General features: G+C 39.6%; 1 protein-coding gene across 1 annotated transcript in view; it reads left to right on the top strand.

The window, feature by feature from the left end:
* HIBCH (3-hydroxyisobutyryl-CoA hydrolase) overlaps positions 1-25,967 on the top strand; it is a 94,093-nt gene that overhangs the window by 3,676 nt on the left and 64,450 nt on the right. The window contains exons 3-5 of the mRNA XM_040227857.1: positions 629-713; positions 4,485-4,565; positions 14,551-14,603. Coding sequence (XP_040083791.1) covers positions 629-713; positions 4,485-4,565; positions 14,551-14,603 — 219 coding nt within the window. The remainder of the gene's footprint in view (positions 1-628; positions 714-4,484; positions 4,566-14,550; positions 14,604-25,967) is intronic.

Genomic DNA, 25,967 nt, shown 5'->3' with positions numbered 1-25,967 from the left:
AACTAATTTTTTATTTAGTCCATTGTTCTAGCCTTTTCAATATCCATTGGCTCTTGATTCTTTCATCCTGCTTATTTATTAGCTGTCCTTACCAACCCCAAAACACTTCTGGATTTGATCAGAAGTGTTTCCACTCTGTTATTTACAAATTTGTCAGTAGGACAGAGCCTTTATCACCACAGTAGAAAGATTACTGCTATTTATCTGCAATCTTTGGGCTGATTTGTTTATCAGATTTGTAAGCTTATGTAATATAAAAGGCCCGTATTTTTTTCACCGTGGTATCAAAGTTGTCATTATCAAATATGGATCACAAAATGTACTCATTTAGCAACTTTGGAATAGCTTCTAATTTATGTCAGAAAAGAAAATGAAGTTAGAATCCATTCTTCTGGATATGCTTTATAAAGCTTATGCTTTGCATATATCCATATATGTCTATATATACACATATGTGTTTATATGTATATGGATATATATCATTCATTTTTGTAATTTATTTTTTTTATTGACGAATAATTGCTTTACACAATTTTTGGTTTTCTGTCAAACCTCAATGTGAATCAGCCACAGGTTATGAGTTTCTATTTATAATATGCTTATACCATCTTCTTTTACATTTGACTAGAAGTGGGAAAAAGATCCGGAAACTTTCCTGATCATCATAAAGGGAGCTGGTGAAAAGGCTTTCTGTGCTGGAGGTGATATCAGAGGTAAAAACATTGCTCCCTTTCACCTAAATACTTTATTTCCCTGAATCATCTTGAATTTATGGTATGTGAATTCACTTTTTATTTTTGAATAGCTGTTATTAACAGCTCAGTTTATCACAGGCATGCATGCGTGCGTGCTCAGTCGCTCAGTTGTGTCTGACTCTGCGACCCCATGGACTCACCAGGCTTCTCTGTCCATGGGATTCTCCAGGCAAGAATACTGGATTGGATTGCCATGCCCTCCTCCAGGGGATCTTCCTTACCCAGGGACTGAACCCATATCTCCTGCATTGGAAGGCAGATTCTTTACCACTGAGCCACCTGGGAAGACTTTTCTTTAGGCAGTTTACCACAAATGCTTCCTGGTTATAGCTCAGTTTCCTCTCCCTAAACATTCATAGGCCTGACAATCTGGCTATGTTGAGTACTTGCCATTCTCCAGATATAACTTATTCTTACATATATCTATGACTTCGTCTGTGCTTTCCCACTGTTCATGATCCCAAAGCAAGAATGCACTTAATATAGTATTTATCCTGTTTATATTATCAATGTTTTTATGTTTAAATGCACATGTTGGGATAGTCAAAAAGGTTAATTTTCCTTATCTTGCTAATTATTTAGGTCACTCTGTACATATTTAACAGTTAAAGACAAAAGAGAGAAGAAATGTTGAGCTTGTAGGCTCCTGGGATTTTTTTTTTTCTTTTTAGTGTTTTATTTTTTATATTTGATTTTTTTGTATTGTGTTAAGATGATGTTAGGGTTATTCTGTTTACTAAATCTATAATTTTATGTAAACCATTACATTTGGAATAGAAAGAAACAATCTCTATTCAGGACATAATTTCAAATATCTGTTAAAAGAACTGAATCTTAAAATCTCACTTTAAAATTTTCAGCTGCTTAGGCTTTATCTTTGGCTGTGCTGGGTCTTTCTTGCTGTGGGCTCTCTCCAGTTGCAGTGAGCAGGGGCTGCTCTAGTTGTGGTGCTTGGGCTTCTTACTGCCGTGGCGTCTCTCGTTGCAGAGCATGAGTGCCCGGGCATGTGGGCTTCGGTAGTTGCTGCACACGGGCTCAGTAATTGCGGTTCTTGGGCTCTAGAGCACAGTCTCGATAGTTGTGGCACTGGCTTAGCTGTCCCACTGCACATGGGCTCTTCCCAGACCAGAGATCAAACTGACGTCCTTTCATAGAGAAAGTGTTAGTCACTCAGTCATGTCCGACTCTTTGTGACCCTATGGACTGTAGCCCAGCAGGCTCCTCTGTCTGTAGAATTCTCCAGGCAAGAATACTGGAGTGGGTAGCCCTTCCCTTTTCCAGGGGATCTTCCTGACCCAGCGATAGAACCTAGGTCTCTCCTACACTGTAGGCAGATTCTTTACTGTCTGAACCATCAGAGAAGCCCTAGCCTGACTTGTTAATTGAATTGTTTTTGAATTTATTTTTTTGCCTACAACTGAAATATTTTTAAAACACTGTTTTTCAGCCTAGAATTAACTTTTGCTCTAGAGTTGGGCCTTTGATCCTGTCAGTTTACAAATGAGCAGAGCCTTATGTGTTGATTTTAGCATCTTCTATTTTGGCATATGAGTTTTAACTTTATATTGCTGTTTGGGAATACATTTAAAAATTCTAGAATTATTCTCATTTACATGTATTAAGTAACAGATCTCAATTCCAAGAAATTTAGTTTCTTTAAACATAGTCTGAGATAGTAAGTAAGTACTCTGAAAAATAATTTAAATGATATTACTAAAACATCATTTAATTTATATGGAACTATTAATAATTGATTAGAATAAGATTAGAAGGCAATCTCAGAGGATTTCTGAAGTAAAAGAGATTTATTTCACCAGCAATACAATTTGTACTCCTCTTCTTTTAGAATTGGTAAGAAATGAAAAAAGATAATAGATAATAGTTTTAGGGATTTTATCAGTGAAAGCCTCAGAATGAGGCTCAATATCAAACCTTTTAAAAAATTTTTATGTTTTTAATTTCACTTTTATCACTATTAAATTCACTTTTAATTAATTAATTTGGCTGCACTACATGGCCTGTGGGTAGTTCTCTGACTAGGGATTGGACCTGGGCCATGACAGTGAACTCTGATTCCTAATCACTGGACCACCAGGGAGTTCCCAATCTTTTTTTTAAAAAAAAAAACAGGAAAAGAAGTCAATATTTGGTTGGAACATTTTGAAGGAAGCTGTATCAGTTCTGAAGTTTGTCTAAAAATCCAATAGTCACCAATTTTTATGCAGCTCTTTCCCATAAAAGGAGAAACATGTATATATATTTAGTTTATATTTTAGCAGGTAATTCTCATGGAGTAGGAAATGGCAACCCACAGCAGTATTCTTCTCTAGAGAATCCTGTGGACAGAGGAGCCTGGTGGGCTGCTGTCCATAGGGTCGCACAGAGTTGGACATAACTGAAGTGACTTAGCATGCATGCGTGCATTGGAGAAGGAAATGGCCATCCACTCCAGTGTTCTTGCCTGGAGAATCCCAGGGACAGAGGAGCCTGGTGGGCTGCTGCCCATGGGGGTTGCACAGAGTCGGACATGACTGAAGCAACTTAGCAGCAGCAGGTAATTTTCATAGGACTTAAAGACAGGAAAAGTATATGCACTTAGTAGTATATGGAAGAGAGTTTTAATGGCAGTTTTGACATTGACTATAGTAAGAGTGTAGTGGATGTGAACTCTGGATAACAGAAATGAAACCATTTGATTTTAACATCCTTATTTATTAATATCCATGAAAATATAATAAGAATATTACCATCTCATTTACCTCTCGAGCGTCACCTTTTACCATTCTCCTTTAGTCTTTTAGAACTACTTTTTCTTTACTTATTTCTTGATTTTATTCTTTCTTGCTGTTTGCCATTGTAGGTACTCCTGTCTACTCAGAGCCCCCAACCCCTCACTGCCATCATTTTCTAGGAAACCCTTACCTGTTGTTCACATTTGGCTCAGATGTCTCTCTTCTGGAAAGCCTTCTTTTAATCATACCTCTTCTGCTTCGATTCTTGTCGCATCCCAACCTTAGAGTGGGCATGGCACAGGGAGTATATTTTAATAGTCTGTCTTACTAGTCTGAACTCCAGGCAGCTGTCTTATAACAGCACTGAAAATAGCACACGGTACCTAGTAGATGCTCAACAAATGTTCCATGAAATGAATATGACAGACGTATTTAACTAGTCAGAATATATAGAACTCTGTGTGTGCATGCCCACATGTGTGCATTTATTCTTTGTGTGCATTTGTATAAGGTACTCTTTTTGGTTTTCTGGCCATGCTGCACAGCTTGTGGGATCTTAGTTCCACCACCAGGGACTGTGCCCCCTGCAGTGGAAATGTGAGTCCTAACCACTGGACTGCCAGGGAATTCCCTGTATAACGTATTTGTGTTAAGATATGATGCCAAAGAAAACATGTATACAGCAAATGTTTATTCAGGTGCTATAGAAAATAGTCAAAATAATATGTATTTGGTACCAATATATAACTTACAATTTGTAACACCTTGTAAGTTGTTCTAAATAAGCATTTTTGCCTTGAAGTTTTGACATTGAACTATGGATTTGGGGCTGACTATACTATGTCTGTGGTATGGGCGACTTCAGAACCTTAAGAAACCATTCTAGACTTTCCCCTTGGTGCTTTCTCTCATGGTATTTTAAATTTATCTGACTGTATTCACTGGAAAACACTTTTTTATATTTGTAATCCTTTTTTTTTCTTTTCTCATATTTTAGCACTCTCAGAAGCTAGAAATACAAACCAGAAAATGCTTCAAGATTTATTCCGAGAGGAATATATTCTGAACAACGCCATTGGTATGTGTGCTCTGCTGACAGCTTTGAAAATAGAATGAAGACAAAAGCTGCATCAGTTCAGTTCAGTTCAATTCAGTCGCTCAGTCGTGTCCGACTCTTTGCGACCCCATGAATCGCAGCACGCCAGGCCTCCCTGTCCATCACCAACTCCTGGAGTTCACTCAAACTCATGTCCATAGAGTCAGTGATGCCAGCCAGCCATCTCATCCTCTGTTGTCCCCTTCTCCTCCTGCCCCCAATCCCTCCCACCATCAGAGTCTTTTCCAATGAGTCAACTCTTCGCATGAGGTGACCAAAGTACTGGAGTTTCAGCTTTAGCATCATTCCTTCCAAAGAACACCCAGGGCTGATCTCCTTTAGAATGGGCTGGTTGGATCTCCTTGAAGTCCAAGGGACTCTCAAAAGTCTCCTCCAACACCACAGTTCAAAAGCATCAATTCTTCGGTGCTCAGCTTTCTTGACAGTCCAACTCTCACATTCATAATGACCAGTGGAAAAACCATAGCCTTGACTAGACGGACCTTTGTTGGCAAAGTGATGTCTCTGCTTTTCATTATGTTATCTAGGTTGGTCATAACTTTTCTTCCAAGGAGTAAGCGTCTTTTAATTTCATGGCTGCAGTCACCATCTGCAGTGATTTTGGAGCCCAGAAAAATAAAGTCTGACACTGTTTCTACTGTTTCCCCATCTGTTTCCCATGAAGTGATGGGACCAGATGCCATGATCTTCGTTTTCTGTATGTTGAGCTTTAAGCCAACTTTTTCACTCTCCTCTTTCACTTTCATCAAGAAGCTTTTTAGTTCCTCTTCACTTTCTGCCATAAGTTTGGTGTCATCTGCATATCTGAGGTTATTGATATTTCTCTCGCCAATCTTGATTCCAGCTTGTGCTTCTCCCAGCCCAGCGTTTCTCATGAGTCAACACGCTTTATTTAGTCTTTTATATACTTTGTGACAGAAATGAACTCAATTAGCCTGGCTGCTCAGTTCAGTCACTCAGTTGTGTCCGACTCTTTGTGACCACATAGACTGCGTCACACCAGGCTTCCCTGTCCATCACCAGCTCCTGGAGCTTGCTCAAACTCATGTCCGTTGACTTGATGATGCAGTGTAACCATCTCATCCTCTGTCGTCCCCTTCTCTTCCTGCTTTCAATCTTTCCCAGCATCAAGGTCTTCTCCATGGAGCCAGTTCTTTGCATCAGGTGGTCAATGTATTGCAGGCTCAGCTTCAGCATCAGTCCCTCCAGTGAATATTCAGGGTTGATTTCCTTTAGGATTGACTGGTTTGATCTCCTTGCAGTCCAAGGGACTCTCAAGAGTCTTCTCCAACTTTACAGTTCAAAAGCATCAATTCTTCAGCATTCAGCTTTCTTTATGATCCAACTCTCATATCCGTACATGACTACTGGAAAAACCATAGCTTTGACTAGATGGGCCTTTCTTGGCAAAGTAATCACAAACAAAGCTAGTGGAGATGATGGAATTCCAGATGAGCTATTTCAGATCCTAAAAGAGGATGCTGATAAAGTGCTGCACTCAATATGCCAGCAAATTTGGAAAACTTGGCAGTGGCCACACGACTGGAAAAGGTCAGTTTTCATTCCAGTTTCAAAGACGGGCAATGCCAAAGAATGCTCAAACTACTGCACAAATGCACTCATCTCACACACTAGCAAAGTATTGCTCAAAATTCTCTAAGGTAGGCTTCAACGGTGTGTGAACTATGAACTTCCAGATGTTCAAGCTGGATTTACAAAAGGCAGAGGAATCAAAGATCAAATTGCCAACATCTGTTGGATTATCAAAAAAGCAAGAGAATTCCAGAAAAACATCTACTTCTGCTTTAATGATTACTCCAAAGCCTTTGACTGTGTAGATCACAACAAACTGTGGAAAAATCTGAAAGAGATGGGAATACCAGACCACCTTATCTGCCTCCTGAGAAATCTGTATGCAGGTCAATAAGCAACAGTTAGAACTGGACATGGGACAACAGACTGGTTTCAAATTGGGAAAGGAGTACATCAAGGCTGTATATTGTCACCCTGCTTATTTAACTTAATATGTAGAATACATCATGCAAAATGCTGGGCTGGATGAAGCACAAGCTGGGATCAAGATTGCTGGGAGAATTATCAATAACCTCAGATATGCAGATGACACCCCCCTTATGGCAGAAAGCAAAGAGGAACTAAAGAGCTTCTTTATGAAAGTGAAAGAGGAGAGTGAAAAAGCCGGCTTAAAACTCAACATTCAAAAAACTAAGATCATGGCATCTGGTCCCATCACTTTATGGCAAATAGATGGGTAAACAGTGGAAACAGTGAGAGACTTTATTTTGGGGGGTTCCAAAATCACTGCAGTTAGTTACTCTAGCCATGAAATTGTCTTTTAATGCTTTCTCCTTGGAAGCAAGCATTGCTCCTTGGAAGAAAGGCTATGACCAACCTAGACAGCATATTAAAAAGAAGAGACATTACTTGGCTGACAAAGTCTGACTGCTCATTCCAGAACAATTCACACTTTATTATTAAATAGGCTTCCCTGTGGCTCAGATGATGAAGAATCTGCGTGCAATGATGGAGACCCAGGTTCTGTCCCTAGTTTGGGAAGATCCCCTGGAGAAGGGAATGGCTACCCACTCCAGTATTCTTGCCTGGCAAATTCCATGGACAGAGGAGCCTCATGGACTACAGTCAGGTTTAACTACTGTTTGCCCTATAACCAACATGGAATCATGGATTCTGATCATATGGTTGGGTTTCTTGGAAAACAAAAACATAGGGTCCCAGTTTTCTCTATAAAATGAAGTATCATTTCCTAATTCCTGAGAAACTCTGGGATGAAATTTCTTTATAGTTATCATTCCAGATTTCATTGGAAGTGAAGTAGTAGTTACTTTTATCAAGCATGTGTTTCAAAAGTTAAATTATAGTGGATAATACAGTGAATACTTGTATACCCACCAGCTCAGAGTGAATAAACCTCTATATTTTATTTCTGTTTGATGTTTTGAAACTTATTTAAATTAAATAGAATACTATGAATTTTTAAAATTACTGTCCAGTCTACTCTGTTGCTTGCTTCAGTGCCATTTCTTTCTCCAGAAGCAGCCTGATCCCTCCTCAGAAGAAACCATTGTCATTAATTTTTAGCACATTTGATTAGGCAGTACTTTATATTTTTACTATACATTTATGAACAAAAGTAGTATTCGTGTTTTTGAAATTTTCATAAGTACTTTCTTACTGCATATGCCAAAAGTTGTTTTTTTAATAGCATTGAATGTAACTGTTCTATATTATTCAGCTACCCAGTATTACTTATCTGTTTGACATTAATGGATATTTTAGATTATTTCAAATTTTTATTAATACAGATTGTTACATCCTTACATATAAATCCTTGGTGCCCATGTGCAAAAGTTTCTAGAAATAATAGAAGCCAAATGGATGGATCATAGTTTATACCTCTTCAGTATGTTTCCATATTCCTCTCCAAAGTACAAGACTGTATTTTCTGCATATCATTGCTATCACTTGTTTGGTTTTAAAGTTTGCATACTTGATATCTGATTGTGGTTTAATTTGTGCTTCATTGTAAGTGCATGAGGTAGAAGGTGTTTTATGTTAATCATTTAGATTTTCTTTTCAGTTTCGTCCTTTGTTTTTCTTTCTTATGGATCATTTTTTTCTTGATTGATTTTATAGGTCTTTATGTAAACACACTTCTCTCAGTCTGCTACTTTATCTTTTCTTATTTTTTGTTTGAGATGAAATGTATGGATTCTTTTCCTTTATGATTTGCATTCTTTTCACTAAAAGAAAAGAAAAACAATAACATGGGAGGGTTTAAGATGTTCTTTTACATTTTCATTTAATAATTTGTTTTTTATACTCTAAGTCCTTAATGTACTTGGACTTTTTTTGCATGTGACATAATCTTTTATTTTCTTTTTAGAAAACTAGATGTGTAATGTTTTTGACTGAATAGGCCTTGTCTTCCTCACTGGTTTTAAGGATACTTCTATCATATATCGAGTTCTTCTTTGTGGTCAGATCTGTTTCCGGACAACTTTATTCACTGGTCTATTTGTACTTATGATGAAACTATAGTGTTAAAATTATTATGGCTTTAAGATACATCTCTTTGTGGTAGGACAAGTTACCCTTGTTTTCTTTTAGGATTGTCTTGGCTACTCTTGGACTTGATTTTCCAGAAGGATCTTAAAATTATTTTGATGTTTAGTAAACTTATGCAGACATCACCATAAACCAGTTTTAGCACATTTTCATGAGATTGACTTTCATGTCCTTTCATGTTTTGTAATTTTCTCTATAAAGATCTTGCTGATAAAAATATGTTTTAAAGTGTTATTCTTAAATAGCTTATGTTTTGTTGCTTGTTACATTTCCTAATTGACTATTTCTAGCATATAGAAATATTTTTTATTTTAGTATTTTGTTTTTATAACCAGCAACCCTGCTGAAATTTGTTGTTAGTTTTAAAGATGTTTCTGTAGATAATCTTGGCTTTTCTATATAGGTAATTCTACCCTTTGCACGTGACTTTTCCCCATCTATTTCCAGTCCTTATATTTATGACTTTTCTTGTTATATTTGGTTAGAACCTCTGTTATAATACTGAATGATTGTAGTGTTGTCTTATTTCTGATATACATGGGAAAGCTTTTAAGATTTCATTCTTTAGTATAATCTTTTTGTAGATGCTTTTTTACCAAGTTACAGACATTATTTCTATTCCAAAGTTGTTCGGGGTACTTTCTTTTGTTTGTTCAGTTGCAATGGTCCAGTACTTGAGCATCCAATTTTTCTGACTTTTTGCGAATTTTTCCTCTTCTCTCCTGGGCGGGGACTTAGTCCCAGTATCAGCAGATAGAGTTTTCCTAGCTATATTTCACAAACCACATAGCTCTTATTACTATAAGGCTTTATGTAGGTAGCTCATTGCATGTTCTGTGTGGCCTAGAATTTGTTCCTGACTCAGAACAGATACACACACCCTTGCTCATAATCTTTGGCTGTAGCTTCCACACAGCTATTAGCTTTGAGTTTCTTGTATGTTTCTGGCACTTGGGGATTTCCCTTGTTTGGCTTTGAACTCGGATATACATTGAAAAAATCTTTTTTTCTAGAATTTCAGTGTCTTTGAAGTAGCAGTGGGGAAAAGAGGCTGTTTCCCAATTTAAGTGAGCCACTTTTAGTGGAGAGCTCTCATTTCTTTCATAATCTGTAAAATTATACAGATCAGATTCACTTAGAATGTTTTATTCATTCTAAAACTTCTTACCAGCACTGTCCAACAGTACTTCCTGGAATGATGAAAGTATTCTGCTTCTGTGCTGGGTAATGTGGCCACTGCTAGTCACACGTGACTGACGAGCACTTGGAATGGGGCTACTTGTGATCAGTAAGCTTAACTTTACCTTTGTTTAATTATAATTAATCTAACTATATTTGGCTGTTGGCTGGTATATTAGTGCAATTCTATACTAAATGAAAGAGGGGAGAAAACCTCTAGTTTGAAAAGAGTTTGGTAAAATGTTAATATACAAGAGAAAGCCTTCCAGACATAAATTTCTGTACATTATAATGACCTATCTTAATCATTAAGGAATTTGACAAATTTTGGCCTTGTGTTCTGTATCAGTTAGCTTTTAATACTTTATAACTAAAATATATGCATCTGTAGCTGAAACGGTGAATTTGTATTTATCTCCACCACAATCAATAGAGACAGTTTCTGTTGTTTCTAGGGAATTATAATTAAAAATTGAGGGCTGTGGACATGCTTGTGTATGTGAAGTTAGAATTGTACTTTGGTGGTTCATTTGGCAGGTTGGGAATATTTACAGAATTGCTAGATGGATCAAACCTGAAGTTTTATATTGGTCTTTGGTAAGGAAGTTATACTGGCCACAAGCTGTAGTAGAAGTACAGTGATGGATATGTTTATATTGTGGGTGACTCCCTTTCTCAGAGGAAGGAAAAACGAAAAAGGGAAAGGAGCAGAGTAAAAGTATGCAGAATTTTTGAGCTGAAAGGAACTTCTGAAGCAAGTCTCATTTAATAGATGAGAAAATGTATCTATGTATCATATACATGATATACACATGTATGATAGGCATATATACATATAGCTTACGTGTGTATATATGTATACAAATGTGTACATATATGGAAATGCCAGTATATAAGTAGAGACATCACCTTGCCAACAAAGGCCCATATAGTCAAAGCTGTGGTTTTTCCAGTAGTCATGTATGGATATGAGAGCTGGACCATGAAGGCTGAGAGCTGAAGAATTGATGCTTTTGAACTATAGTGCTGAAAGACTCTTGAGAGTCCCTTGGACAGGAGGAGATCAAACCAGTCTATCCTAAAGGAAGCCAACCCTGAATGTTCATTGGAAGGACTGATGTTGAAGCTGAAGCTCCAATACTTTGGCCACCTGATGTGAAGAGCCAGCTCATTGGAAAAGACCCTGATTCTGGGAAAGATTGAGAGAAGGAGAAGGGGGTAGCAGAGGATGAGATGGTTCAGTTCGTGTCTGACTCTTTGTGACCTCATGTGCTGCAACTTGCCAAGCTTCCCTGTCCATCACCAACTCCCAGAGCTTGCTCAAACTCATGTCCATTGAATAGGTGATGCCATCCAACCATCCCATCCTCTGTCGTCCCCTTCTCCTCCTACCTTCCATCTTTCCCAGCATGAGGGTCTTTTCCAAAGAGTCAGTTCTTCGCATCAGGTGGCCAGAGTATTGGAGCTTCATCATCAGTCCTTCCAATGAATATTTAGGACTGATTTCCTTTAGGATAGACTGGTTGGATCTCCTTGCAGTCCAAGGGACTCTGAAGAGTCTCCTCCAACACCACAGTTCAAAAGCATCAATTCTTCAGTGCTCAGCTTTTTTTGGGGTCCAACTCTCACATCTGTACATGACTAATGGAAAAACCATAGCTTTGCCTAGACAGACTGTCGGCAAAGTAATGTCTCTGCTTTTTAGTATGCTGTCTAGGTTGGTCATAGCTTTTCTTCCAAGAACCAAGCATCTTTTAATTTCACTGATGTAGTCACCATTTGCAGTGATTTTGGAGCCCAAGAAAATAAAATCTTTCATTGTTTCCCTTGTTTCCCATCTATTTGCCATGAAGTGATTGGACCGGATGCCGTCATCTTTGTTTTTTGGATGTTGACTTTAAGCCAGCTTTTTCACTCTCCTCTTTCACTTTCATCAAAAGGCTCTTTAGTTCCTTTTTGCTTTCTGCCATAGGGGGGTGTCATCTGCATATCTGAGGTTATTGATATTTTTCCTGGCATCTTGATTCCGGCTTGGGATTCATCCAGCCCAGCATTTCGTATGATGTTCTCTGCCTATAAGTTAAATAAGCAGGGTGACAATATACAGACTTAACATACTGCTTTACCAATTTGGAACCAGTCCATTTTTCCATGTCTGGTTCTAACTGTTGCTTATTGACCTGCATATAGATTTCTCAGGAGGCAGATAAGGTGGTCTGGTATTCCTATCTTTTGAAGAATTTTCCAGAGTGTTGTGATTAACACAGTCAAAGGCTCTAGCTTAGTCAATGAGGCAAAAGTAGATGTTTTTCTGGAACTCTCTTGCTTTTTCAATGATCCAGCAGATGTTGGCAATTTGACCTCTGGTTCCACTGCCTTTTCTAAAGCCAGCTTGAACATCTGGAAGTTCTTGGTTCACGTACTGTTGAAGCCTAGCTTGGAGAATTTTGAGCATTATTTTGCTAGCGTATGAGATGAGTACAACTGAGTGCTAGTTTGAATATTCTTTGGCATTGCTTTTCTTTGGTATTGGAATGAAAACTGACCTTTTCCAGTCCTGTGGTGACTGCTGAGTTTTCCAAGTTTGCTGGCATATTGAGTATAGCACTTTCACAGCATCATCTTTTATGCCTTGAAATAACTCAGCTGGAATTCCATCACCTCCACTACCTTTGTTCATAGTGATGCTTCCTAAGGCCCACTTGACCTCGTACTCCAGGATGTCTGGCTCTAGATGAGTGATCATACCATCATGATTATCTTGGTCATAAAGATCTTTTTTGTACAGTTCTTCTGTGTATTCTTGCCACCTCTTCTTAATATCTTCTGCTTCTGTTTGGTCCATACCGTTTCTGTCTTTTATTGATCCCATCTTTGCGTGAAATATTCCCTTGGTATCTGTAATTTTCTTGAAGAGATCTCTAGTCTTTCCCATTCTTTTGTTTTCCTCTATTTTTATGCATTGATCACTGAGGAAGGCTTTCTTATCTCTCCTTGCTATTCCTTGAAACTCTGCATTCAGATGGATGTATCTTTCCTTTTCTCCTTTGCCTTTTGCTTGTCTTCTTTTCTTAGCTATTTGTAAGGCCTCCTCAGACAACCATTTTGCCTTTTTGCATTTCTTTTTCTTGGGGATGGTTTTGATCACAGCCTCCTGTACAATGTCATGAACCTCTCTCCCATAGTTCTTCAGGCACTCTGTCTATCAGATCTAATCCCTTGAATCTATTTGTCACTTCCAGTGTGTAATCATAAGGGATTTGATTTAGGTTATACCTGAATGGCCTAGTGGTTTTCACTACTTTCTTCAATTTAAATCTGAATTTTGCAATAAGGAGTTTATGATCTGAGCCACAGTCAGCTCCCAGTCTTGTTTTTGCTGACTGTATAGAGCTTCTCCATCTTGGCTGCAAAGAATATAATCAATCTGGTTTCGGTATTGACCATCTGGTGATGTCCATATGGAGAGTTGTCTCTTGTGTGGGGAAGAAGGTGTTTGCTATGACCAGTGGATTCTCCTAGCAAAACTCTGTTAACCTTTGCCCTGCTTCGTTTTGTACTCCAAGGCCAAACTTGCCTGCTGCTCCAGGTGTCTCTTGACCACCTACTTTTGCATTCCAGTCACCTATGATGAAAAGCACCCCTTGTCTGTGCTCCAGGTATCTCTTGACCGCCTCCTTTTGCATTCCAGTTCCCTATGATGAATAGGACATCTTTTTTTTGGTGTTAGTTCTAGAAGGTCTTGTAGGTCTGTATAGAACTGTTCAGCTTCTTCAGCGTTTGTGGTTGGGGCATAGACTTGGATTACTGTGATATTGAATGGTTTGGCTTGGAAACAGAGATCATTCTGTCATTTTTGAGTTTTCACTAAAGCACTAAATTTTGTCTCTTGTTGACTATGAGGACTATTCCATATCTTTTAAGGGATTCTTGCCCATAGTTCATCTTCAAGTGTCATATATTTTTGCCTTTTCATACTGTTTTTGGGGTTCTCAAGGGAAGAAGACTGAAATGGTTTGCCATTCCCTTCTTGAGTGGACCACATTTTGTCCCTGGAGAGATGATTAGATAACATCATTAAATCAATGTACATGAGTTTGAGCAAACTCTGGGAGACAGTGAAGGACAGGGAAACCTGGCATGCTGCAGTTCATGGGGTTGCTAGAGTTGGACAGGACTTAGCGACTGAACAACAACAGCAATAAGTATTTAATACCAACATATATATTGAATATTGTTGAACTGCCAGTTAATGACAAAGCAGAGACTACAATTTGGGTCTTCTCACTCTCAGTCCATGCTTTTTCCTATATGCTGCACTTCTCTTTATATCCAGATGCTTCTTTAGATGCATAAAACAAATTATGTTCTTTAAAATACAGCTGTGTTAGATAAACATTCATGACTTATAAGGGAAACATTGTTTTTCTCAATAGCTGAATTATATGGCCTTTCATTTGTTTCAAATTGAGGTATTGAGTTATTTAATAACAGTGACTAGCTGATTAGGACTGTATATGAATTGATGTTTTAAAAAACATGTTTGTATTATAAGCTGTATATTTAATCTACCTGATATTTCATAGTTCATGTAACTTGTGATTTTTGGAAAAAGCAAATGTATTTTAAACATTGTAACTAATTACAACTCCATGTCTTTTAGATTCTTGCCAGAAACCATATATTGCACTTATTCATGGAATTACAATGGGTGGGGTAAGTAGCCTGCTCTCTCTCATCATTGTTATGTGAGTGGTATTAAAAAAAAAGTTGATTATTAAACAGAAGTGAGATGATGAATGTAATACAATAGAACTTGTTGAAACAAAATCATATTTGGAGCCTTGCAGGTTTGGGATTTAATATTTGCTTCTCTCAGAAGACTATGTTATATGCTATTTCTCCTTCTTCAATTAGTAATTTTTTTTAGCTGACAAATGGGCTTCCCTGATAGCTCATTTGATAAAGAATACCTGCAATGCAGGAGACCTGTGTTTGATTCCTGGGTCAGGAAGATCCACTGGAGAAGGGATAGGGTACCCACTCCAATATTCTTGGGCTTCCCTTGTGGCTCAGCTGCTAAAGAGTCCACCAGCAATGCGGGAGACCTGGGTTCAGTCCCTGGTTTAGGAAGATCTCTTGGAGAAGGGAAAGGCTGTCCACTCCAGAATTCTGGCCTAGAGAATTCCATGGACTGTATAGTCCATGGGGTCGCAAAGAGTGGGACACGACTGAGTAACTTTCACTTCACTTTAGCTGACAAAAATGATTGAGTCTTTTTTCTTTTGTAGAGCCCTTTTTCTACTTACAAGTGAACTGATTGTTTTCACCAGTTTCATGAAAGAAACTGGAATGTTGAGGTTTTTTTAGACTCTGTATAGGATGTGGTTACCTAAATTATATCTACTGCACAAAATCTCACCTTAGTGAAAGTGTGTGGATACTTTGTAAAGTTCTCTAAAAGTACATTTCTGTCAATTGACAAACCTTTTAATAACACAGATGCAAAATAAATAAGTCTTAGATGTCACTAGCCTTGAACAGCTTTATAAGGAGTTGGAGAAAACATGAAATAGTTACAGAAGAACTGTTCAAATGTAGACACTGACAAAGACAAACTTTTAAAGTGAGAAATCACAGTGGGTCTTTATGGCAGGAAAAGATAGGATTTAAGAAGGTAGTAGGAAGCTGAAGGGTGAAATTTCAGTGTCTGAACTTGTTAAGTGTTTCAAAGATTTTGTCAATGGGAAAAGTCTCCCTTCTTCTAGGAAGACCACACACTAGATGAGGTCTCTTGGGCACTTGGAATTGCTTAGATTTAAAAAAAAAAAATTATTTTTTTTGAAGCATAGTTGAAGTATACTGTGTTAATTTCTGCTGTACAGCAGAGTGATTCAGTTACACATATATGTACATTCTTTTTCATATTGTTTTCCATTATGGTTTATCACAGGATATTGAGTATAGTTACTGTACTGTACAGTAGAACCTTTTTGTATATCCATTCTGCATGTAATAGTTTGTATCTGCTAGTCACAAACTCCCTATCCATTGAAATTGCTTAGATTCGGCACATGATTTTGGAAAAGGGCTTCCATTAGCACATGTAGTTAGGAACAGGATCAAGGGCAATCTACATCTTTGTTAGTGGCAGGTATTAAGCCTGAGTTGATTATGCCTTTTTTGTCAATGAAGTGTTACCATGGGAAAAATGAGAAGTCCCTGAAAGAATTCTGCAGAACAAGAGGAAGGAGCATAATTGGAAGCACTGAAGAAAGAGCCCCCTGTGAATGTGAAATGAACTAGGAAAAAATGAAAACAAACAAAAAACCATTGGGCATACTTAATAACGTGCAAAATGATGTGGCTTCAATAAAATGGGAAAGATAGTCTGTAGGGAGACAACAGACTCAGATGAAAGGGCAGCAGTTTACACAGGGGAGCAGCTAACAGAAGGAAGGCTGACTGGAAACTAAAACACAATAGCAGAACCTGACATTCCACTTTGAAGGCCATAGATTAGGAGTCGAATTTAACATTACAGATAAGAAGTTGTGTCTGTGGAGGACAAACTTGACAAGCTCTCACCAAGAAAGGACAAGGATAAGAATGATGAGACCGAATGTTGTGAGGTAATGAATATGAAAGAAAGATAACTGGGAAACCAACAAAGAAATGATAACTATTCAGTGGGAAGTAAATCAAACAAATGGTCATCTATGACTAAAGATTACTTTCTTTTACTTAATTAAAAACATCAACAAACCCCTCTCTAACCTAAGATGTGTATAATCAAAGGAAAAACAGCTTTTCAGGTTAAAAAAAAAAAACAAAACACAAAACCTGTGAAAAGAGATCCACACCTAGATAAAAACGCAGGTAAGGTTTTTAGAATTGTATACTTTAGGAAACAATGCAAGTGTTCAGGCCAAGCACTGCTGCTGATGCCTGGGTGGTTAGTGGATATAGGTTATGTATTGGGTTGGCCAAAAATTGTGTTCAGTTTTTCCCATATGATGTTATGGAAAAACCCAAATGAAAATTTTGGCCAATCCTATACAAAGGAGTGTAAATCATTCTGGTTTTAGACTTTCTTGCACCAAGTGCCAGAAGTCAGTAGACAGAAAGTTGTGAAATAAAGTGATTGAGACCCAAGAATTTTCTACCCAACCAAATTATCGTTTTGTATAAAAGAAAAATTCTCAGAAATGAAAGGAAAATGTATTGCTAATATACCACTGTTGAAAATATATCAATAAATATGTGGTCTAGGTGACTGAGAGACTGCTCAAATTGAATAACACAAGGCTAGTTTTGATAAGAAAGGATTGGTGAACTGCCCCCCCCCCCTTTTTTTTTTTGCTATCAATGGACAGAACTTCCTTCTTTTCATAGGAACCTGAGAAAAATTGTCTTGGCATACCACATGTAAATGAATTCGCCATGCCTTTTGGCCTCTGTGACATGTATAGATTGGTATAGTGTTTGCATACATTCCTAGTTAACAGCCAAGAATATTCCATTTATTTGCAAAGAGAAGACTGCAGTAAAACAGACCAAAATTTTGTTGTCCTGAATAGAGGGAGTAAGCGGGATGGTACTTCTTCCTATGGGTCTTTGTTTTCTGTATTTATTTTGAGGAGTATAAATGCCTTTCAAAATGAAAATATACTTTATATTGGCTTTTCTTAACCAGAAACCACCATATAATTAAATTTTACTGCCCTGAGGCAAGAATTGTCAAGGCCTTAACCCTGTACCAACAGTATCAGTAGCATAGAATTTCTTAAAATGCAAAATTTTTTTTTTTTTTTCCTTCTGTGTAGCATAAGGGATCTTAACTCCTCAACCAGGGTCGAACCTGTGCCTCCTGCATTGGAAGCATGGAATGTTATCCACTGGATCACAGGGAAGTCCCAAAATACAAGTTCTTGAGGCCTACCCCCAGAGTCAAACTCCAAGGGTGGAGCCCAGCAGTATGTGTCTTGATAAATCATCTAAGTGATTCTGAGTCGTGTTAAGTGGGAACTAGTACCCAAGCCATCGATTGTATGTAGTGACTTAACTTCCCTCCTTCTGACTTCCCAGGTGGTGCTAGTGGTAAAGAATCTGCCTGCCAGTGCAGGAGACACAAGAGATGTGGGTTTGATCCCTGGGTCAGGAAGATTCCCTGCAGTAGGAAATGGCAACCCACTCCAGTTGCCTGGAAAATTCCATGGACAGAGGAGCCTGGCGGGCTATGGTCCATGGGGCCACAAAGAGTCAGTCATGACTGAGCGACTTAGCACACACAACTGCATTCCTATTTCTGCCTTTTAATTCTAGAATGGTACAAGTTATATACCATCCTTGGGAAAATTGAGAAAATAGTTAAGTCATTTGTAATTATCTGTGGTTCAGATGAGGAACCTCTCAAAGGGACTGAGGGTCCCCAGGGAATCTGACTTTAAAGGACAACGGGATTTGATTACAGAACTTCCACAGGACTAGGGGAAACAGAGGCTCTTTGAAGGCAAAAATAAAATCTTGTGCCCACCAGGACCCAGGGGAAAGGAGCAGTGACAGCACAAGAGACTGAGCCAGATCTGCCTGTCAGTATTGAGGACCTCCTTCAGAGGCATGGGTTGGAAGTGGCCTGCCACAGGGACAGGGGCACTGGCAGCAGCAGTCCTGGGAGGCTGTGTTGGCCCAAGTCCTTTTTAGAGGTCACCAGTAGCCCTACCATAGAGCCTGTAGACTCCTGGACTGTAGACTCCTCAGGCCAAACAACTAACAGGGAGCAAGCACAGCCCAACTTATCAGCAGGCGATTGGATTAAAGATTTACTGAGCATGGCCCCAAAGAAAGGCAATGCCAAAGAATGCTCAAACTACCGAACAATTGCACTCATCTCATATGCTAGTAAAGTAATGCTCAAAATTCTCCAAGCCAGGCTTCAACAATATGTGAACTGTGAACTTCCTGATGTTCAAGCTGGTTTTAGAAAAGGCAGAGGAACCAGAGATCAAATTGCCAACATCTGCTGGATCATCAAAAAAGCAAGAGAGTTCCAGAAAAACATCTATTTCTGCTTTATTGACTATGCCAAAGCCTTTGTGTGGATCACAATAAACTGTAGAAAATTCTGAAAGAGATGGGAATACTAGACCACCTGAGCTGCCTCTTGAGAAATCTGTATGCAGGTCAGGAAGCAACAGTTAGAACTGGACATGGAACAACACTGGTTCCAAATAGGAAAAGGACTGCATCAAGGCTGTATATTGTCACCCTGCTTATTTAACTTATATGCAGAGTACATCACGAGAAACGCTGGACTGGAAGAAACACAAGCTGGAATCAAGATTGCCAGGAGAAATATCAATAATCTCAGATATGCAGATGACACCACCCTTATGGCAGAAAGTGAAGAGGAACTAAAAAGCCTCTTGATGAAAGTGAAAGAGGAGAGTGAAAAAGTTGGCTTAAAGCTCAACATTCAGAAAACTAAGATCATGGCATCCGGTCCCATCACTTTATGGGAAATAGATGGGGAAACAGTGGAAACAGTGTCAGACTTTATTTTTGGGGGGCTCCAAAATCACTGCAGATGGTGACTGCAGCCATGAAATTAAAAGATGCTTACTCCTTGGAAGAAAAGTTATGAGCAACCTAGATAGCATAATGAAAAGCAGAGACATTACTTTGCCGATTAAGGTCCTTCTAGTCAAGGCTGTGGTTTTTCCAGTGGTCATGTATGGATGTGAGAGTTGGACTGTGAAGAAGGCTGAGTGCAGAAGAATTGATGCTTTTGAAGTGTGGTGTTGGAGAAGACTCTTGAGAGTCCCTTGGACTGCAAGGAGATCCAACCAGTCCATTCTAAAGGAGGTCAGCCCTGGGATTTCTTTGGAAGGAATGATGCTAAAGCTGAAACTCCAGTACTTTGGCCACCTCATGCGAAGAGTTGACTCATTGGAACAGACTCTGATGCTGGGAGGGATTAGGGGCAGGAGGAGAAGGGGACGACAGAGGATGAGACGGCTGGATGGCATCACTGACTCGATGGACGTGAGTCTGAGTGAACTCCAGGAGTTGGTGATGGACAGGGAGGCCTGGCGAGCTGGGATTCATGGGGTCACAAAGAGTCGGACACGACTGAGCGACTGAACTGAACTGAACTGAGCGTGGTCTTGCCCACCAGAGCAAGACCCAGTTTTCCCCACAACCAGTTCCTCCCAACAAGAAGCTGGCACAAGCCTCTTTTTCTCATCCATCAGAGGGCAGAACAGAAGAAGCAAGAGCTATAATCCCATAGTCTCTAGAATAAAAACCACAATCACAGAAAACTAACCAAAAGTGATTGCATGCATCACAACCTTGTATAACTCAGTGAAGCTATGAGCCATGCCATGCACTCAAGACGGATGGGTCATGGTGAAGAGTTCTGACGAAATGTGGTCCACTGAAGAAGTGACTGGCAAACTGCTTTAGTATTCTTCTTGAGAACCCAATGAACAGTATGAAAAGACAAAAAGATATGGCACTGAAAGATGAACCTCCCCAGGTCAGTAGGTGTCCAATTGCTACTGGGGAGGAGCACAGAAATAGCTCCAGAAATAATGAAGAGGCTGAGCCAAAGCAGAAACAATGCTCAGTTGTGGATGTGTCTAGTGGTGAAAGTAAAGTCTGATACTGTAAAGAACAATATTGCATAGGAACCTGGAATGGTAGGTCTTTGAATCAAAGTGAATTGGATGTGGTCAACAGGAGATGGCAAGAGTGAACATTGACATCCAATTATGGGGGATCGGGATGCAAAAGTAGAAAGTCAGAAGATACCTGAAGTAACAGGCAAGTTTGGCCTTGGAGTACAAAATCAAGCAGGGAAAAGGCTAACAGAGTTTTGCCAAGAGATTGTACTGGTCATAGCAAACATCCTCTTACAAAAACACAACAGACAACTCTACACATAGATTTCAGCAGGTGGTCAATACAGAAATCAGATTTATTATATTCTTTGCAGCCAAGATGGAGAAGCTCTCTACAGTCAGCAAAAACAAGACTGGAAGCTGATTGTGGCTCAGCTTATGAGCTTATTGCAAAATTCAGGCTTAAATTGAAGACGGTAGGGAAAACCACTAGATCATTCAGGTATGACCTAAATCAAATCCCTTATAATTATACAGTGGAGGGGACAAACAGATTCAGGGGATTAAATCTGGTAGAGTGCCTGAAGAACTATGGACAAAGGTTTATAGCATTGTAAAAGAAGTGGTGATCAAAACCATCCCCAGGAAAAAGAAATCCAGGAAGGCAAAGTGTCTGAGGAGGCCTTACAAACAGCTGAGAAGAGAAGTGAGACAAAGGAGAAAGGGAAAGATACACCCAACTGAATGCATAGTTCCAGAGAATAACAAGAAGAGATAAGAAAGGAACAAGGAGAAGAAATAGAGGAGATCAATAGAATGAAAAAGACTAGAGATCTTTTCAAGAAAATTGGATATACCAAGGGAACATTTCATGTAAAGATGAGCATGATGAAGGACTGAAATGGCAAGGAAATGACAAGGACCTAACAGAAGCAGAAGAGACTAAGAAGAGGTGGCAAAAATACACAGAAGAACTGTACAAAAGGGTCTTAATGACTTGGATAACCACAATGATATGGTCTCTCAATTAAAGCCAGATATCCTGGAGTGTGAAATCAAGTGGACCTTAGGAAGCATTACTATAAACAGAGCTAGTGGAAATAATGGAATTTCAGGTGAGCTCTTTGAAATCCTAAAAGACAGTGCTGTTAAAATGCTGCACTCAATATTCCAGCAAATTTGGAAAACTCAGCAGTGGCCACAGGACTGGAAAAGGTCAATTTTCATTCCAGTCCCAAAGAATGTTCAAACTACTATACAACTGGACTCACTTCACATGCTAGCAAGGAAATGCTCAAAATCCTTCAAGCTAGGCTTCAATAGTACATGAACAGAGAACATCTACATGTACAAACTGGATTTAGAAAAGGCAGAGGAGAAGATGGCAGGGAGACCACTTTCTCCCCCACAAATTCATCAAAAGAACATTTGAACACTGAGCAAACTCCACAAGACAACTTCTGAACACTGGCAGAGGACATCAGGCACCCAGAAAAGCAGCCCATTGTCTTCGAAAGGAGGTAGGACAAAATATAAAAGATAAAAAGAGAGACAAAAGAGTTAGGGATGGAGATCCGTCTAGGGAAGAGAGTCTTAATAGAGGAGAAGTTTCCAAACACCAGGAAACCCTCTCACTGGTGGGTCTGGGGGGAGTTTTGGAATCTCAGAGGGCAACATAACCAGGAGGAAAAATAAATAAAACCCACAGATTATGTGCCTAACGGCAACTCCCAGCAGTGATGTACCCCGGAGGCTCGCATCTGCCACCAGCAAGTGGGGGCTGAATGGAGAGGAGTGGGCTGCATTGTTTAGAGTAAGGACCAGGCCTGAATGCCCTGAGGGCAATCTGAGGGAGCTAACGTGAGATAGCAACCCAAACTGTGGGATAGCCAGAGAGAGAGAGAAAGAGCTATCCCACGAAAAGCCCTAACCTAACACACTGCCAGCCCGCTCACAGAACAAAGGACTGAGCGAATACCAGAGGGGAGCTATCCGGCTGCAGACTGGCCCATCCCCCACTGGACGCAGGGGCAGGCGGTGCCGGCCAGAGCCGGAAAGGGTCAAACTCAGCCCCAGAAACGGCGTCCTCTACCAAACTGCGAACAGGCTTCCAGTTTCTAACCAAGACTTCCTGAGATTCTGGGCGGTTGACATCCGCCTGCAGGGTTGCAGCCAGAGATTAGCTCCCCAGAGGAGACACACGGCACACAGGAGATGGTGCTCCCACTGCCACTCCAGAAACCAAGCGGCTGGGACTGGGGAGGTGATAAGACACACTGCACCTGGGGAGAGTGCAATCGCCAAGCACCTCGTCACACAAAACGCAGGCCCAACCAAGTCTGCGACTTTGTGGAGTACCCGAGAAACTGAACCTGAGTGGCTTAGTCCTGGGAAGTGCACACAGCCCAGGGCTCACTCTCTGCAGAGCAACCTGGAGGCTGAGCTGTGTAGACTGGGAAAGCACACACACTGTGAGCGGGGGCAAACCCAGTGTGGCTGAGACACTGTGAGCATTCCCCACACACGCCAGTGATATTTGTTTACAGTGTTCCTCCCTCCCACAGCATGGCTGAACAAGTGAGCTGAAACAAGAGACCACCTTCACCCCCTTGTGTCAGGGTGGAAATTAGACACTGAAGAGACCTGCAAACAGAACAAGCCAAATAGAGGGAACCGCTTTGGAAGTGACAGGTGCCACAGGTTAAAATCCCTGCAGTTAACACTGACTGCATTGGAAGGGGCCTATAGATCTTGAGAAGTATAAGCTGGAACAAGAAACTGTCTGAAACTGAACTGACCCCACACTGCCTGCAACAGCTCCAGAGAAATTCCTAGATATATTTTTTACTATTATCATTTTTTAATTAAATTTTTTTTCTTTTTTTAAGGCCTCTATTACTCCTTTAATTTTCATTTTTATAACCTACTAACATTTGCAAAAAAAAAAGACCCTATTTTTAAAGCAAACTTCATATATATTTCTTGTACTTGTGATTTTGTTGTTGTTTTTTTTAATACTGTATTTTTGAGAGTCTAACCTCTACTCTAGATTTTTAATATTTGCTTTTTGGTATTTGTTATCAATTTTGTACATTTAAGAATCCAGTCTTCAGTACCCATTCTTACTTGGGAGTGTGATTACTGCCTTGATTACTCTCTCCCCCTTTTGACTCTCCTTTTTCTCCCCCAGGTCACCTCTATCTCCTCCCTCCCCCTTCTCTTCTCAACCCAACTCTGTGAATCTCTGTGTGTTCTGGGCTGTGGAGAACACCTAGGAAATAGAGTACAGCCTAGATCTATCTCTCTCCTTTTGATTCCCCCTCTTCTCCACCTGCTCACCTCTATTTCCTGCCTCCTTCTTCTCTTCTCTATGTAACTCTGTGAACCTCTCTGAGGGTTCCAGACTGTGGAAAGGACATAGGGAGTTGATTACAGGCTAGCTTGCTCTCTCCTCTTTTGATTCCCCCTCTTCTCATCCTGGTCACCTCTATCTCCCTCCTCTCTCTTCTCTTCTCCATGTAACTCTGTGAACCTCTCTGGGTGTGCCTCACTGTGGAGAATCTTTTCACCATTAACTTACAAGTTTTATCATCAGTGCTGTATGGATGGAGATGTCTTGAGGCTACTGTAAGAATAAGACTGAAGTCCAGAGGCAGGAGGCTTAAGCCCCAAACCTGAGAACACCAGAGAACTCCTGACTCCAGGGAACATTAATTGATAAGAGATCATCTAAAAGCCTCCATACCTACACTGAAACCAAGCAACACCCAAGAACCAGTAAGTTCCAGAGCAAGACATACCATGCAAATTCTCTAGCAACGCAGGCACATAGCCCTGAGCTTCAATATACAGGCTGCCCAAAGTCACACCAAACCCACAGACATTTCAGAACTCATTACGGAACACTTTATTGCACTCCAGAGAGAAGAAATTAAGCCCCACCCACCAGAACAACAACACAAGCTTCCCTAACCAGGAAACCTTGACAAGCCACTCGTCCAACACCACCCACGGGGAGGAACCTCCACAATAAAGAGGAACCAAAACTACCAGAATACAGAAAGGCCACCCCAAACACAGCAATCTAAACAAGATGAAAAGGCATAGGAATACTCACCAGGTAAAGGAACATGATAAATGCCCACCAAACTGAACAAAAGCAGAGGAGATAGGGAGTCTACCTGAAAAAGAATTCAGAATAATGATAGTAAAAATGATTCAAAATCTTGAAAACAAAATGGAATCACAGATAAATAGGCTGGAGACAACGACTGAGAAGATTCAAGAAATGTTTAACAAGGACCTAGAAGAAATAAAAAAGAGTCAATTAATAATGAATAATGCAATAAATGAGATCAAAAGCACTCTGGAGGGAACTAACAGTAGAATAATGGAGGCAGAAGATAGGATAAGTGAGGTAGAAGATAGATGGTAGAAGTGAATGAAGCATAGAGGAAAAAAGAAAAAAGAATTAAAAGAAATGAGGACGACCTCAGGGATTTCTGGGACAATGTGAAATACCCCAACATTTGTATCATAGGAGTCCCAGAAGAAGAAGACAAAAAGAAAGACCATGAGAAAATACTTGAGGAGATAATAGTTGAAAACAAGTCCAAGAAACCCAGAGAGTCCCAAACAGGATAAACCCAAGGTGAAACCCCCCAAGACAATATTAATCAAATTAACAAAAATTAAACACAAAGAACAAATATTAAAAGCAGCAAGGGATAAACAACAACACAGAAGGGGATTCCCATAAGGATAACAGCTGATCTTTCAATAGAAACTCTCAGGCCAGAAGGGATTGGCAGGACAGACTTAAAGTGATGAAAGAGAAAAACCTACAACCCATATTACTGTACCCAGCAAGGAACTCGTTCAAATATGAAGGAGAAATCAAAAGCTTTACAGACAAGCAAAAGCTGAGAGAATTCAACAGCACCAAACCAGCTCTTCAACAAATGCTAAAGGATCTTCTTTAGACAGAAACACAGAAAGGGTGTATAAACTCAAACCCAAAACAACAAAGTAAATGGTAATGGGATCATGCTTGTCAGTAATTACCTTAAATGTAAATGGGTTGAATGTCCCAACCAAAAGACAAAAACTGGCTGAATGGATACAAAAACAAGACCTCTATATATGCTGTTTACAAGAGACCTGCCTCAAAACAAGGGACATATACAGACTGAAAGTGAAGGGCTGGAAAAAGATATTTCACACAAATGGAGACCAAAAAAAAAAGCAGGAGTAGCAATACTCATATCAGGTAAAATAGACTTTAAAATAAAGTCTGTGAAAAGAGACAAAGGACACTACATAATGATCAAAGGATCAATCCAAGAAGAAGATATAACAATTATAAATATATATGCACTCAACATAGGAGCACCACAATATGTAAAGCAAATGGTAACAAGTATGAAAGGGGAAATTAACAATAACACAATAATAT

The sequence above is a fragment of the Oryx dammah genome, unplaced genomic scaffold, assembly GCF_014754425.2.
Source record: "Oryx dammah isolate SB20612 unplaced genomic scaffold, SCBI_Odam_1.1 HiC_scaffold_27, whole genome shotgun sequence".
Taxonomy (NCBI): Eukaryota; Metazoa; Chordata; class Mammalia; order Artiodactyla; family Bovidae; genus Oryx; species Oryx dammah.
Note: the sequence above shows the minus strand (reverse complement) of the source record. Positions and strands in the feature narration are given on the sequence as shown.